The 12,435-nt window shown below is 36.1% G+C and overlaps 1 protein-coding gene across 2 annotated transcripts in view; it reads left to right on the top strand.

Moving 5' to 3' along the window:
• MALRD1 (MAM and LDL receptor class A domain containing 1) overlaps positions 1 to 12,435 on the top strand; it is a 776,428-nt gene that overhangs the window by 514,147 nt on the left and 249,846 nt on the right. For both annotated transcript variants that reach the window (XM_078450377.2, XM_078450378.2), the window contains exon 30: positions 1,323 to 1,506. In XM_078450377.2, the coding sequence (XP_078306503.2) occupies positions 1,323 to 1,506 (184 nt within the window). The remainder of the gene's footprint in view (positions 1 to 1,322; positions 1,507 to 12,435) is intronic.

Consider the following 12,435-nt stretch of genomic DNA (forward strand, 5'->3'; position numbering starts at 1 on the left):
AATTAGGTGTGAATTTCCCATCCCCTTCAAGGCAAAAGTTACATGAGTCTCTGGGTGTGAAGATTTGTCATCTTTTTGGGAAAAGATGTTCAAAGATCTATCTACACACTGTTAGTTGTTTTTGCAAGGTTAATTTTGTATTAACTGATACGTGGTTCCACTTTCTCTGTAATTCAACCGAGGAGGAGCTGCTCGATTGTGTCTCCCTCAGCAGAACAAGGTGTCAGCCATATTTATCAACATTAGTGCCCTAAAAGCACAAACCTATAAAAATATAACTCCTTTGGATCTTCTTTTTGCAAATATTTCTCTTTTTCTTTAGCCTATATTAAAAAAAAAAACAACCTGTATATTATGTATTTCATAGCTGTTTGCTATGAATCTGTTGGAACAGCTTGCTTGATTTTCTGATTGCCATTCCCCTCAATACATCTTTCTGTTGAGATAGTAATTATTTGGGGGTAACCATAAACATAATCATATATGGATGGATGAATGGATGGATGGATGGATGTGTGTGTCTGTATATATATGTGTAATGCTATATATAGTAAATGTATAGTTTATTTATTTCTCTTTCTTTGCTATGTGTCCCTCATCATGATTTATGAAAACATCTAATTCTCAGGAGGAGCTAGGCCCAGAATAGCAAAGAACAATGAAACCAACCTTAAACATTCAGAGGAGATACTTATATAATTTTTTCAGAAAATTTATTTTTCCTTTGCAAGTGAAAAATGTGGTGTAGAGATAGTTGTACTTGATGCTCACATAGAAATCATATTATAATAGATTTTTTAAGCCAAAATAACAAATAATAGTATTTTTGAAATCCTACGGATCTTAGAAATCATCACTTTGCCACCATGGCTCATTTCATAATTCCTTTGTCATATCATCAGGGATAATGATTTCTCCCACACATTCTTCCTTTCATCTCTTTTTTCTCTTTGCGCATGTAAGTTATTTCAGCTCTTTGAAGGGCAATGCAATCTAAATAATTACAGAATATGAATAGACGTTTAGGTGAGCATCCCAAGCTAAAATCCAGGGCTTCTGTAAAATGTTCAGATCCCATCAGATATCGAGAAGCTTGTGTGCATACAAAAGAGAGGCAGAATGGACTGAGTAGGATACTTTTAAATAATGGTGTCTCTGAAAACACTCAAACAGAGTTACCAGTACGTCTGCTAGGAAACACTATGGAAAGTGTCAGAGTTCCAGTGTCTGTTTTTCCACCAGTTTTCACTGATCAAATACTTCCATTCTAAACGATTGGCTTTTTTTCTTCTTTTTCTCTGATGCAAACTTGTTCCCTTCAGACGGAGAAAGGACTGTCAAAAGTGTGGCAAGAAAGTGAGCGGAACTCCGGTGATCATTGGCAAAAGGCAGTCATCCTGCTGGGCAAGTTAAGGAATTTTGAAGTCATATTTCAAGGCATCAGAACAAGGGATCTGGGAGGAGGAGCCGCCATTGATGACATTGAATTTAAAAACTGCACGACTGGTGAGTTTCTGGAATTCGTTTCTATTTGGACCCACTTTCCTCGTCCAGCCATTTTATCTTCTCATTTATAAAATGTCCTGCTGTTTGTATATTTGGTGCATCCGTAAAAATCAATTGAAAGAGATAATCTCCTAATTGTCGAACTGACATGTTGAGAGAGGATTGCTTCCCCATTCCGCAACTGCCCACGCTCTTGATTCCTTTCTTCCTTTCAGACCATCCACTTTCCATCATGTAGAAGTGTTCCCTGTTGCATTTATTTTTCAACACGATTTAAAGTGCATGCCTAATATTTACATATATTTATCCAAATTAATTTGAAGTGAACCAGTAAAAACTTGTCAGAGAGCTGTCACTTAGTGGATGCATGAGAAATGAATTCAACCAGGTGTAATTCAGGCAGATCTTGTGAGAGCAAGGCTTTGGATATTTAAAATGCTACTCTAGCAAGTGAACAGCAACTTGAAAAACTTGACTATCATTTATCACACTTCCAAATGTGAAGTATAACTATACTTAGATTTTCTTTACGGAACTACCCAGAAAATGTCAAAAATAATTATAAATTCACTTGCACAATTTCACAACTGGCAAAAAGTTCTTTCTGAGAAGGCACTATTCCATCTGATTTCCAAAATAGTGCCATGTAGTGCACCCCGCCAACAAATTCGACACTGATTCACTTCTAGGCGAGCTCCTGGGACTGAGAGCTAAACTTGAGTACTGTTTAATTTTATTATTGCTCTCACATTAAAGTATCATGTCACCGAGGCAGGTCAAAAGTGTGATTCGGTATTTGGTGATGTTACAGCGGCTGCTCTTTTTATGAGCAGGGCTGTGTCAAAGATCCCAGGTGATCTAGGGAGCACAGAGCTCTGGGCATGCGCATCAAGAAGGGGATGGGATTTGGGCTCGGGGATGTTTGGAACAGGGTGCTGGACAACAGAGAATGAGGTTCTGAACATTTATTGTGAAAATGTATCTTAGAAGATATCTGCTTATTCTAGAAGAGTGTGCTTCCTCCACTCTTTGCCAGTCACCTTCCTAGTAATTTGCTAAATTTCTATTTTAGTTAGTTCTTGATCCTGGTAACTTCAAAAGAAATCTTCAATTCCCTTTTCTAAGATTTTAGAAAGAAAGAAGCTTTTATTAAACAGGAGAGATTCCTTTCCTCCCACGGGAGGCAGAATGGTTATTAGATGGGTTGATTCAGGACAGAAGAAATCTGAGAGTTATTATTCCAACTTTGCCAGTTTCATGAAGTCTGCACTATTTTTCCCCCTTTCTTGTAAAGTCCTTTGAGATTTTACTTGATTATAATTAATTTTGTTCAACTCAATCTAATGCTGAGCTTACTGAGAAATATTTTAATATCTTATGTTTAGTGGTCAACTTCTTTTAGGTCTATAGTTCTTTCTATGTCATCAAAATAAAGAGGTCAGTGGTAACCAATTGTATTTAAATATGGTCAGTTGTATATCAAATATGTTTTAGGACAAAGTAGCCATTGCTTTATCGAAAACAATTAAAACCCCATCTGCTACAGATAATGAAGGCTTTCAAATTATGTTGTAGTTAAGATAGAAGAAAAAGGCACTATAGGAAAGTTTGAAAGAATATTTATGGAACTAAAAGATTATGATTATTTTGTCCACTTAGGTTTAAATTATTTTCCAGTAAAATATCAATTACTCAGAATATGTTACCCTAAACTGCTCAACATTATCCCCAATTTAGAAGAGAATGGCATTTAACTAAACACCTAAAACTCAGGCACTATAGAAGAGTGGTTAAGAACTAGGAGACTTGAGTCAAACTATGTTTGGGATCAGCTTTGCCACTGACTAATTTGGGTGACTTTCTTTATTTTGCTTTGCCTCTGTTTCCTTATCAATAAAATGTAGATGATAATGGTAGTACTTCCATCATAAATGTCTGCGAATGTTAAATACATTCGTATATGTGACGTGCTTGGAATAGTCCAGATACATAGTGAAACTTACATATCACATTTTATAGTTACAGTTATGTCACCATTCGTATTGATCATGCTATATTTTCAAATGGTGTTTTATTGTCCTGCACTAGGTAACAGACTTCAAATCATATGCAAACACGTTGCCATAAAAAGTCTATCATGGAATTGTTGCTATTTGCCATTTAAAGTAAAGAACTTAAAACATGACGTCATATTTGTTTTCCTGCCACCTACTGCCACTAACAAAAGAGCATATATTATATGATACCATTTGGAGGGAATATCCATAACAGGCAGATGCGTAGAGGTAATTGCTTAGGGCTGAAGGAAAGAAGGGTGGGGAGTGACTGCTAATGAATATGGCCTTTTTTTGATAGGATGATGAAAATACATTTTTTTCTTTTTCTATGTTTATTATTTTTGAGACAGAGAGAAACAGAGAAACAGAGAGAGTGTGTGCGTCCAAGTAGGGGAGGGGCAGAGAGAGGAGGGGACAGAGGATCCAAAGCAGGCTCCACACTGACAGCAGCCAGTGCAGCGTGGGGCTCGAACTCGTGAACCAAACTCATGACCTGAGCCAAAGTTGGACGTTCAACCAGCTGAGCCACCAGGCGCCCCAATATTCTATATTTTTATGGCAATGGTTGCACAACTTCATGAATATTCCAAAGCTATTAAATTGTAAACTTAATATAGGTGACCTTAATGGTATGTAAATTCTAAATTATAAATCAGTGAAGTTTTTAAAAAATATATAAAGCAGGAGAGTTACGGGGATATGGTGGTGGTGGTGGTCATCGTGGTGGCAGAGTAGTTTTGGGATTTTCCCAAGTTCGCACATCTAAACAGACCACCTAGTCAGTGAGTCACGGAAAACGTAGACAACAAAATTAAGTGAAAATGCGTCCCTACCAACCCAGTATACAAGCAAATAGGGGCAAACCACCAACAACCACACGACTTGTGTTGTATTTATGTCTGTAAGGGAGAAGAGGAGAATCATCAAAGAGCCAGCAGCTATTCACTGGAAAATGCAGCCAGGTGGTTTGAGAATAACAGCTAGAACTGGAGAGTGTCACTCACTTATAGAATGAGTGGGCCCGAGGGCTCTGTGGTAGGTTCTGAGGGGTTGGAGCAGTTGACGCCATCAGCTCTCAAACTGGAGCCACCGTGAGTCTCTTCCATTCCAGCAGTTCGCACACAAAAACCAAGCAAAGAAAACAGGAGCAGACACGGCACTGAGTAGGGAAAAATGAAGGCAAGAGAAGACCCACGTCAAAGCAGGGAATGGGGACAAGCTAGAAAAATCTCAGAAAGCAAGGCACCATATGTTCTTATAGATTTATATAGCTTCTATAGACTTACAATCTTTTTCAGGGGTTTAGCAATAATCCTCTAACTTTGGCTGCGTTGTTACAGAGCTTCAGTTTTCTCGTTTGCAAAATGACAGGATCATGATAGACTATCTCTGAGATTTTCCTGGGACCATCTGACAACTCTAGAATCTATGCATATTTTTAAAGTTTCAGAATAATTGAGAACAAAGTTTAAAATTGATTAAAAGTGGGTGTGGAAGGAGTTAGAGAATATATATGGTATTTATATTTATATTTATATTTATATTTATATTTATATTTATATTTATATTTATATTTATATCTGGTGGTTATCTACTTTACCTGCAAATAAAACTTTTTGAGCTTCATAGTTACTTTTTACTTTCCATTCAAAAACTTACAATTCAATTTATTAGATAATATTTAGTACATGGCCCACATAAAGCTCTATGCGTTATTTTTTATTTCTTTACATTCAGAATACATCATGGCACTATCTTCAATTTACTATCAAATCTATTGTGTTTTTCTAAAAAGAAAAATATGGCAAAAGCATAGGCCTAGTCCTAGTCTTTGGTCTGTCCAGGGACACATCTCCTTTTTGGATAAGGTAACAAGGAAGCAAGTAGCTTATTCATAGAAAAACAAGTGACAGATTATGAACTTGATATCTCCTCTTTTTAAATTCAAGTTGATTTAAAATGGTATTTTTTAATCAAAGTCTTATAAAATGAAACTGCCATTCTATAGAAGAGAGAAGTAGGAATGAAATTTATATTGACGGGAAAGAAATAGTCCATTGTTGTAATTATAAAAGTGTCAATTCTCAATTTAAATAGTTACTCAGTTTTCAAGCGGAATATTACCTATTAAGTATAATCATTCAGCCAATACTTACAGAGTTTAGCATGAATACTAAGTAGCATTTATGTCAGCTCTTGGGAGCCTGTTCTTCAAGACCTCTAGGTGCAATCTAGGTTTCCCTCTTGCTATTTGCTTTGTGGTTTGGGGAAAATCACAGGATCTTCCTTTGTCTCATTGTTCTCAGCTCTAAAATCATTAAAATACTGCTTCCATCTCATAGACATCTCACAGAACTAGGTTGTTTACTTTATGCAAAGTGCTTTCAAGAATGCATGAGATACAGTAAACACCGAATATTTGTTAGCTGAAAGCATAAAGGAACAACAAGAGTAGAAGACTTGATAATTGTTTTAGGCAGAACAATTTTTGTATCATCGTTTAAGATCTGGTTCTGTTCTGTTCACATGTTCAGCAAACATTTATCGATTTCTAGGATTGCAGAAAACTCTGTGCAATGTACTATGAACATCTCCTCACAACAGGGCTGGAATGCATGTGTTATACAGTGTTTGGCTTTATTGATTTACCATTTCTCCTCTCAGTGCCCCTTTCTTGACTGCGGGCATTTCCCTATATGCCCCCTGTGCCTTGTATTGCCTGGACTGCTCTGTGATTTGTCTCCAAGAAACTCATAAATCTCATACCTTAGGGTGGAAGCCAGTAACAGTGTAAGATGTTGCCTTTTCACTAAAATATCTAGAAGATTGAACTGAATGATGACCAGATTTTAGTTCAGGGAAAAGGAAGGAGTAATTTAGGGAATAGAAAATGCTTCCAGAAGTCAATAAAATCTTCTAAGTAGACAGTAGCACAGTAGCTACTCTGTCTTTCTCTAAACTCCTACAGAGCAAAACACATCATGCTCCCCAAATAATCCTCAATGTGAATGGAAGGAAATACCTTGGGAGTAAAGTAAGAGAAGCCAGCATCATTATAATTTTAGATGTCTAGTGAATTGTCTTCACAGAAACCTGAAAAGGCTTTCTTTTTTATTATAACCACTTTCACACCTTTCATTTTTTTCCCCTCAAAAACTGTATGTATGACTCCTAAGTGTCCTTTAAACAGTAATTGATCTGGAGTGAAAAATAGTGGCTTGATGATAATGATTTCAGTGCAGCATTACTCTGGATTCAAATTGAACTTGGGAGATCACAAAACAGTGATTGCTCTATATAAAGTTCACGAATACATAAATCTATAAACAGAAGCCTGTAGAGTTTGACTTCAAAACTTAACCTTCTTTACTTAGTTTAGATGAAAAGCTGTTGTATTTCTGCTCAACATATGAGTGCTGCAAGTGTTGCTTTTAGATCTCAAACAATTTTCTTTTAAAGTATATGTTTCCAGGAAGAAAAGGAAAAAAAAAAAAAAGAAAGCCATGATGGCAATGAGTAAAAAAATAATAATAATGAAACACCTCACCCTAATGAAATATGTAAAAGTCACCCATTTTTAATAACTAATGGAAAGATAATTTGGAGCACCATAGAACAGAAGGATGGATGGACGGACGGCTGGATTGATGGGCAGACAGGTTGATTAATAGAAACCATTTACTCAAATCTTGGTATATGTGTGAAAATTCAGATCAGAGCGAGTTTCTGCTTCATTGAGTTACGTTCTGGTGGCAGTTGTGGATAATAAAGAAAGTAATATGTAATATTGTGTCATGTGATTACAGATGCTATGAATAATACAGGGAGAAAGTGAGGGAGAATTATTACCCTGACTAGAATGGTAAGAAACAGTCTCTTTGGAGGTAACAGTAGAACAAGGTCTTAAATGAAATAAGAGGTGACCGTGCAAACATCTCAGTGAAGCATTCCTCAGCCTCAGGACCTGCCAGGCAATTTTACTAGGAGAAAAGCACATTGCTGGAGCAGAAGGAAAAAAGGGTAGGAGGATAGCAGTGGGTCTCAGCGTTCAGAAATTTGTCATCAGAAATGCCTGCTCTGTACTGGGGATCTTCTTACAGTACGGGAGTTAAGCAAGCAGGCTGGAGTGGGTCTCCCTAGGGTTAAGTTCTGTCTCTGCCATTTACTGGCCTTGTGACCTTAAATAAATGCTTATCAATTCTGTGCCTCAGTTTCTCTATGGCAATAAAAACGAGACCTACTTTATAGGGTAATTGTGAGGATTTAACAAATTAATATGTGCCAAGAGCTTTGAGGAGAAACTCTGTATGTTGACTAGTCAATAAATGCTAAGCATATGATTATCGTCATAATCATCATCGTTGTATTTAGTTTAATTTTCAGTAAAATGCCAGAAAATTGAGGTACCCAGAGGTTGTAATAACTAATACCAGACAGGTAGATTTCCTTACTGATGCTTAACAGCATAGGACCTTAGCTATAGTGAGCCACAACAGCATGGAATATTACTAAAATCACGATAAATGCCTTAGGGGTAAAAGCAGTCACCCCGGACCTGTCATATCTACCTTCTCTATAATTTCAAATGCTCTTAAAATATCATATCAAGCATATCAGCTGATAGGAGTGTTTCAGTAATACTAATTTAAGTATCTTAAAACATTGTAAAACCTGTTTTTAAAGTTTTTAATATTCAACAAATTCTTATTGTTATGGGCTTATTTTATTTTGGATTAAAAAAAATCGATAAGGAGGGGGAGGGAAAATAAAGTAAACCTGATGTACAAATGTTACAGAAACTAAACCAGTTCCAGTTCAAGGCAGTTCTTTCTTTATCTGATTATATCTGCCTATTTTTATTCTAGGTTTCCTTATAACTGCATCATATCTTCTGTGTCTAAGGCTAAAATTTTCTGCCAAGATTTGACATAAATTTATTAAATATACTCTTTTGGTGGGGAGAGCGGTGGGATGCTAATCCTATTCTCTTTTTTGAGCTTTTACTTTAAGTCTAATTAATATACAGTGTTATGTTAATTTCAGGTGGGCAACATAATGATTCACCCATCTGCCTCCCTACTTCCCCTCTGGCAATTTGTTCTCTGTATTTAAAAGCCTGTGTTTTGTTTTGTTTTGTTTGTTTCTTCTGTTTCTTTGTTCATTTGTTTTATAAATACCACATATGAGTGAAATCATATGGTATTGGTCTTTCTCTGACTGACTTATTTTACTTAGCATCATACTTTCTAGGTCCATCCATGTGGATGCAAATGGCAAGATTTCATTCTCTTTTTATGACTAATATTCCAGCACGTGCATGTGTGTGTGTGTGTGTATGTGTGTGTGTGTCTTCGTGTGTGTATACCACATCTTCTTCATCCATTGATCTATAGATGACTTGGGCTGCTTCCATATCTTGTTTATTATAAATAATAAACAATAAACATAATGGTGCATATATATTTTTTTCAAATTAGCGTTTTCATTTCCTCTTGGCAAATACCCCAAATTTGTTAAATATACTCTTTATATCAGCACAGATAATATCTTTAAACCTGGTACTTCAAATTAAACTTTACCTATTGGCTAAGTAAAATGCCCATAGTTTCTTAAATGGAAAAATTAGCTTTATTTAAAGTAAATACTTCACATTCCTGCAAATATCTTTTATTAAAAACAAAAAGTGTGGGGGTGCCGGGTGGCTCAGGTCATGAGTTCACGGTTCAGGAGTTCGAGCCCCGCTTCAGGCTCTGAGCTGACAGTGCAGAGTCTGCTTGGGATTTTTTCTCTCTCCCTCTCTCTCTCTGCACCTCCTGTTCTCTCTCTGTCTCTCTCTGTCTCTCTCTCTCTCTCTGTCTCTCTCTCTCTCTCTCAAAAGAAATAAACTTTAAAAAAGTGTGAAGGGCAAATTTTAAGATATTTTGTCATAGTTTATATGCTTCCAACTTAAATTATCAGTATTAGTAACATGGACATATATAAATGTGTATTTTATTTAATATATGCCATAAAATGTAAAAACTCATCATTTTGACTCTGCAGTCAAATGAAGGTAACTGATTTTTATGGACTCAAAAATTTTGATTCTTCATCAATACGGAAAAGTGATATCAATTTGCTGACTTATAAACAAAGACTACAGATTTTTTAAGCCTATCATTGTTTGTTGTGGAGATTATTTACTGTTTGCAAAATATCCATTTCTTCCCATGTTTCCCAGACCCTTCTGGGTAAGTGGATTAATGTGAAAAGATGTGGCCAATGTGCTCTCAGTAAGTGACATGTCATTTCCAGGCAGAGGCGTTGACAAGCTGGTGGACAACCCTCTGGGTCTCCCTCCTAATGCTGTGGTAGAGGAGGCCTTATTTTCCGGATGTTTTGTCTCCATCTGCCTGGTCCCAGGAGAAAGTCTCTCTCACACTTTTTTTTTCAGATATGTATACTAAGTGACCCTCTAAAAATGGTGTTTCTGATATTTGGGGGTTATTTTTTTTGTGTCCTATAATCTACTTAGTCTTACCTAACATGCCATGTGATTTCCTGTATTCCAGAGGGGAATACTTCTATAGCTAGAGCTATCATAGAATTCTACTGTACATATGCAGGGTTGTATTTGACATTGGGTTGTCCAACATTGTAACCTTGGGAGCAGATACGTTTCTGTCTTTGAGGTTACATCCTGAGGATTGTGGTGGCTTGAGTAATGAGCAAAAAGAAATCACAACCAAGCTATCAATCCTTTGCAGATTTTCTCAAGCTGAAGATGTAAAAAAGAAGGATACTTACCTTTCCAATTCTAATATGCTAAATATTTTAAGAAAGAACTTTCAGCAACCCTGGCTCTAGACTTGTGGGGAAAGTAGTCAGGAGGAAAAAAGTTGACACTAAGCCAAATTCAGAAGCAAGAGGTGGAGAGTCTTTGTGGAACCAACCCCCTGCTCCCAATCATTGCCGGCTATGGCCCTCATTTTGTTTTATTGCTTGAATTGATTTGAGAAGGCCTCAGGAGAGACGCTTCATTGTCACAGTCAACCACCAACATAGTTCTTCAATAAGCCTTAGAACTGATTTATTTGCTTCTTGTAAAATCAGGGCATAGATTCTTGTTCTTGGTCCCATGCCCATATTTTTAAACACCGAACTATGCAATTGAGTTTATTATATTTTTAATCAGCTATTTTAAATTAAAAAAAAATCAAAGACATGGATAGATCCAGTTACTTCAATATTATATTGAAATCATTTATTACATACCTAGAAAATAATCAGATATTTAACTTTTAGTATGACTGATAAGATTAGTGTTCCATTGTCAAAAAGGTCCATATTTAAAGCTGTGATTATAATCATATCACAGCAATAAACTAAATATTATAATTGATGTGATTATACTTGATTATGATCCAGGCACAATGATATAACTTGATTCATTCATAATATTAAGGAAAAATAATTATTTGAGCATACATTTCCGTATGGTTGAAATATCCTTTGAAATACCCCTATTAAGGCCACTATAAATCTGAAAACTAACATTATACTTGGTTCATGTAGTTTCTAATTAGAATCTGTTTTAATTACAATGAACATTTCCACATTTAGTATCTTGGCCAGTAAGACCATTGCATAGAGTATTTATGATGATATGGCACTTCAATTTTTACTGAACTATATTTTAACAATGATTTTCTATTCAAAATTAATATTCATATCAATAAGACGTCCATTTTAAATTAATGATAAATCTTTTTTAATTTTTATATTACTCAGTTGAATGGTATGTTCTTTAGTTTTGAAACATTATTACAAATATATATACAAGCTACAGGTGTACTTTAAATAAATAGAGGTAGAACTCAAGAAACTTAATTGGATCAAACATAAAGAACTAGGTTTCAATAAAATTTGTATGTATATATTAAGCCAAGGCTAGAAACGAAATTTCTTGTCTATTTGATGGAACACATATACACAGAGGCATATATGAGTTTCTGAAAAACCTCATATTTTGAATAATCACATGAGAAAAAGGACTTATGGGAAAATAGGATTGGGGCAAGCCACTATAAGCATAGGTAACTGAGTTGTAGACTGCTAATATAAACAATAACCACCATAATAAAAATACTAGCACAGTATAAAGCATTTTAAGATTATAATAGAGGAACTTTTCAGTAAATGTATTACTTTACCTAAAAAGGGGGTTGAGTTGGCAAGCAAGAAATCGTGATGGAAGGGTGGTATAAAAAAAGCTTAAGGGGTGTCTAGGTGGCTCAGTTGGTTGAGCATCAGACTCTTAGTTTCGGCTCAGGTCATGGTTTCACAGTTCATTTCGTGACATCAAGCTCCATGTTGGGCTGTGCACTGACAGCATGGAGCCTGCTTGGGATTCTCTCTCTCGGCCCCTCCCCACTCATGCACACTCACTCTTGGCTGTCTCCCTCAGAATAAATAAATAAACTTAAACATTAAGACCATTTAATTTTGGAGACAAGGAAAAAGTGCCCAAAGACTGGGAAAACTATGCAATACATAAGTACTTCCAAAAGAGAGCATGTGGAGAATGAGTGGACTAGGTAAAGAACTTGCTGAACAGCCTGTATCTTTTCTTGGCTCTCTGGCTCAGCTGTGTTGCTATACCTCCTTGGTGGCAAAGACATTAGTGAAGAAAATCATGTAGGAATCAACACTACTTCTGTGTTGTATTGGCCCAATTCCCTCACTGGCCACTTGCATACAATCTCCATTGTTCTACGGAAACATGCATTGCATATGTAAAAATGGAGACAGTAAAAGGAAACTGATACATACTGGACACCTAGTGGGTGCCAAGGTCAAACCAGACCCCTGCACATACATAGTTTCTTTTAAG

This window comes from Panthera onca, chromosome B4, assembly GCF_046562875.1.
Source record: "Panthera onca isolate mPanOnc1 chromosome B4, mPanOnc1 haplotype 2, whole genome shotgun sequence".
NCBI lineage: Eukaryota > Metazoa > Chordata > Mammalia > Carnivora > Felidae > Panthera > Panthera onca.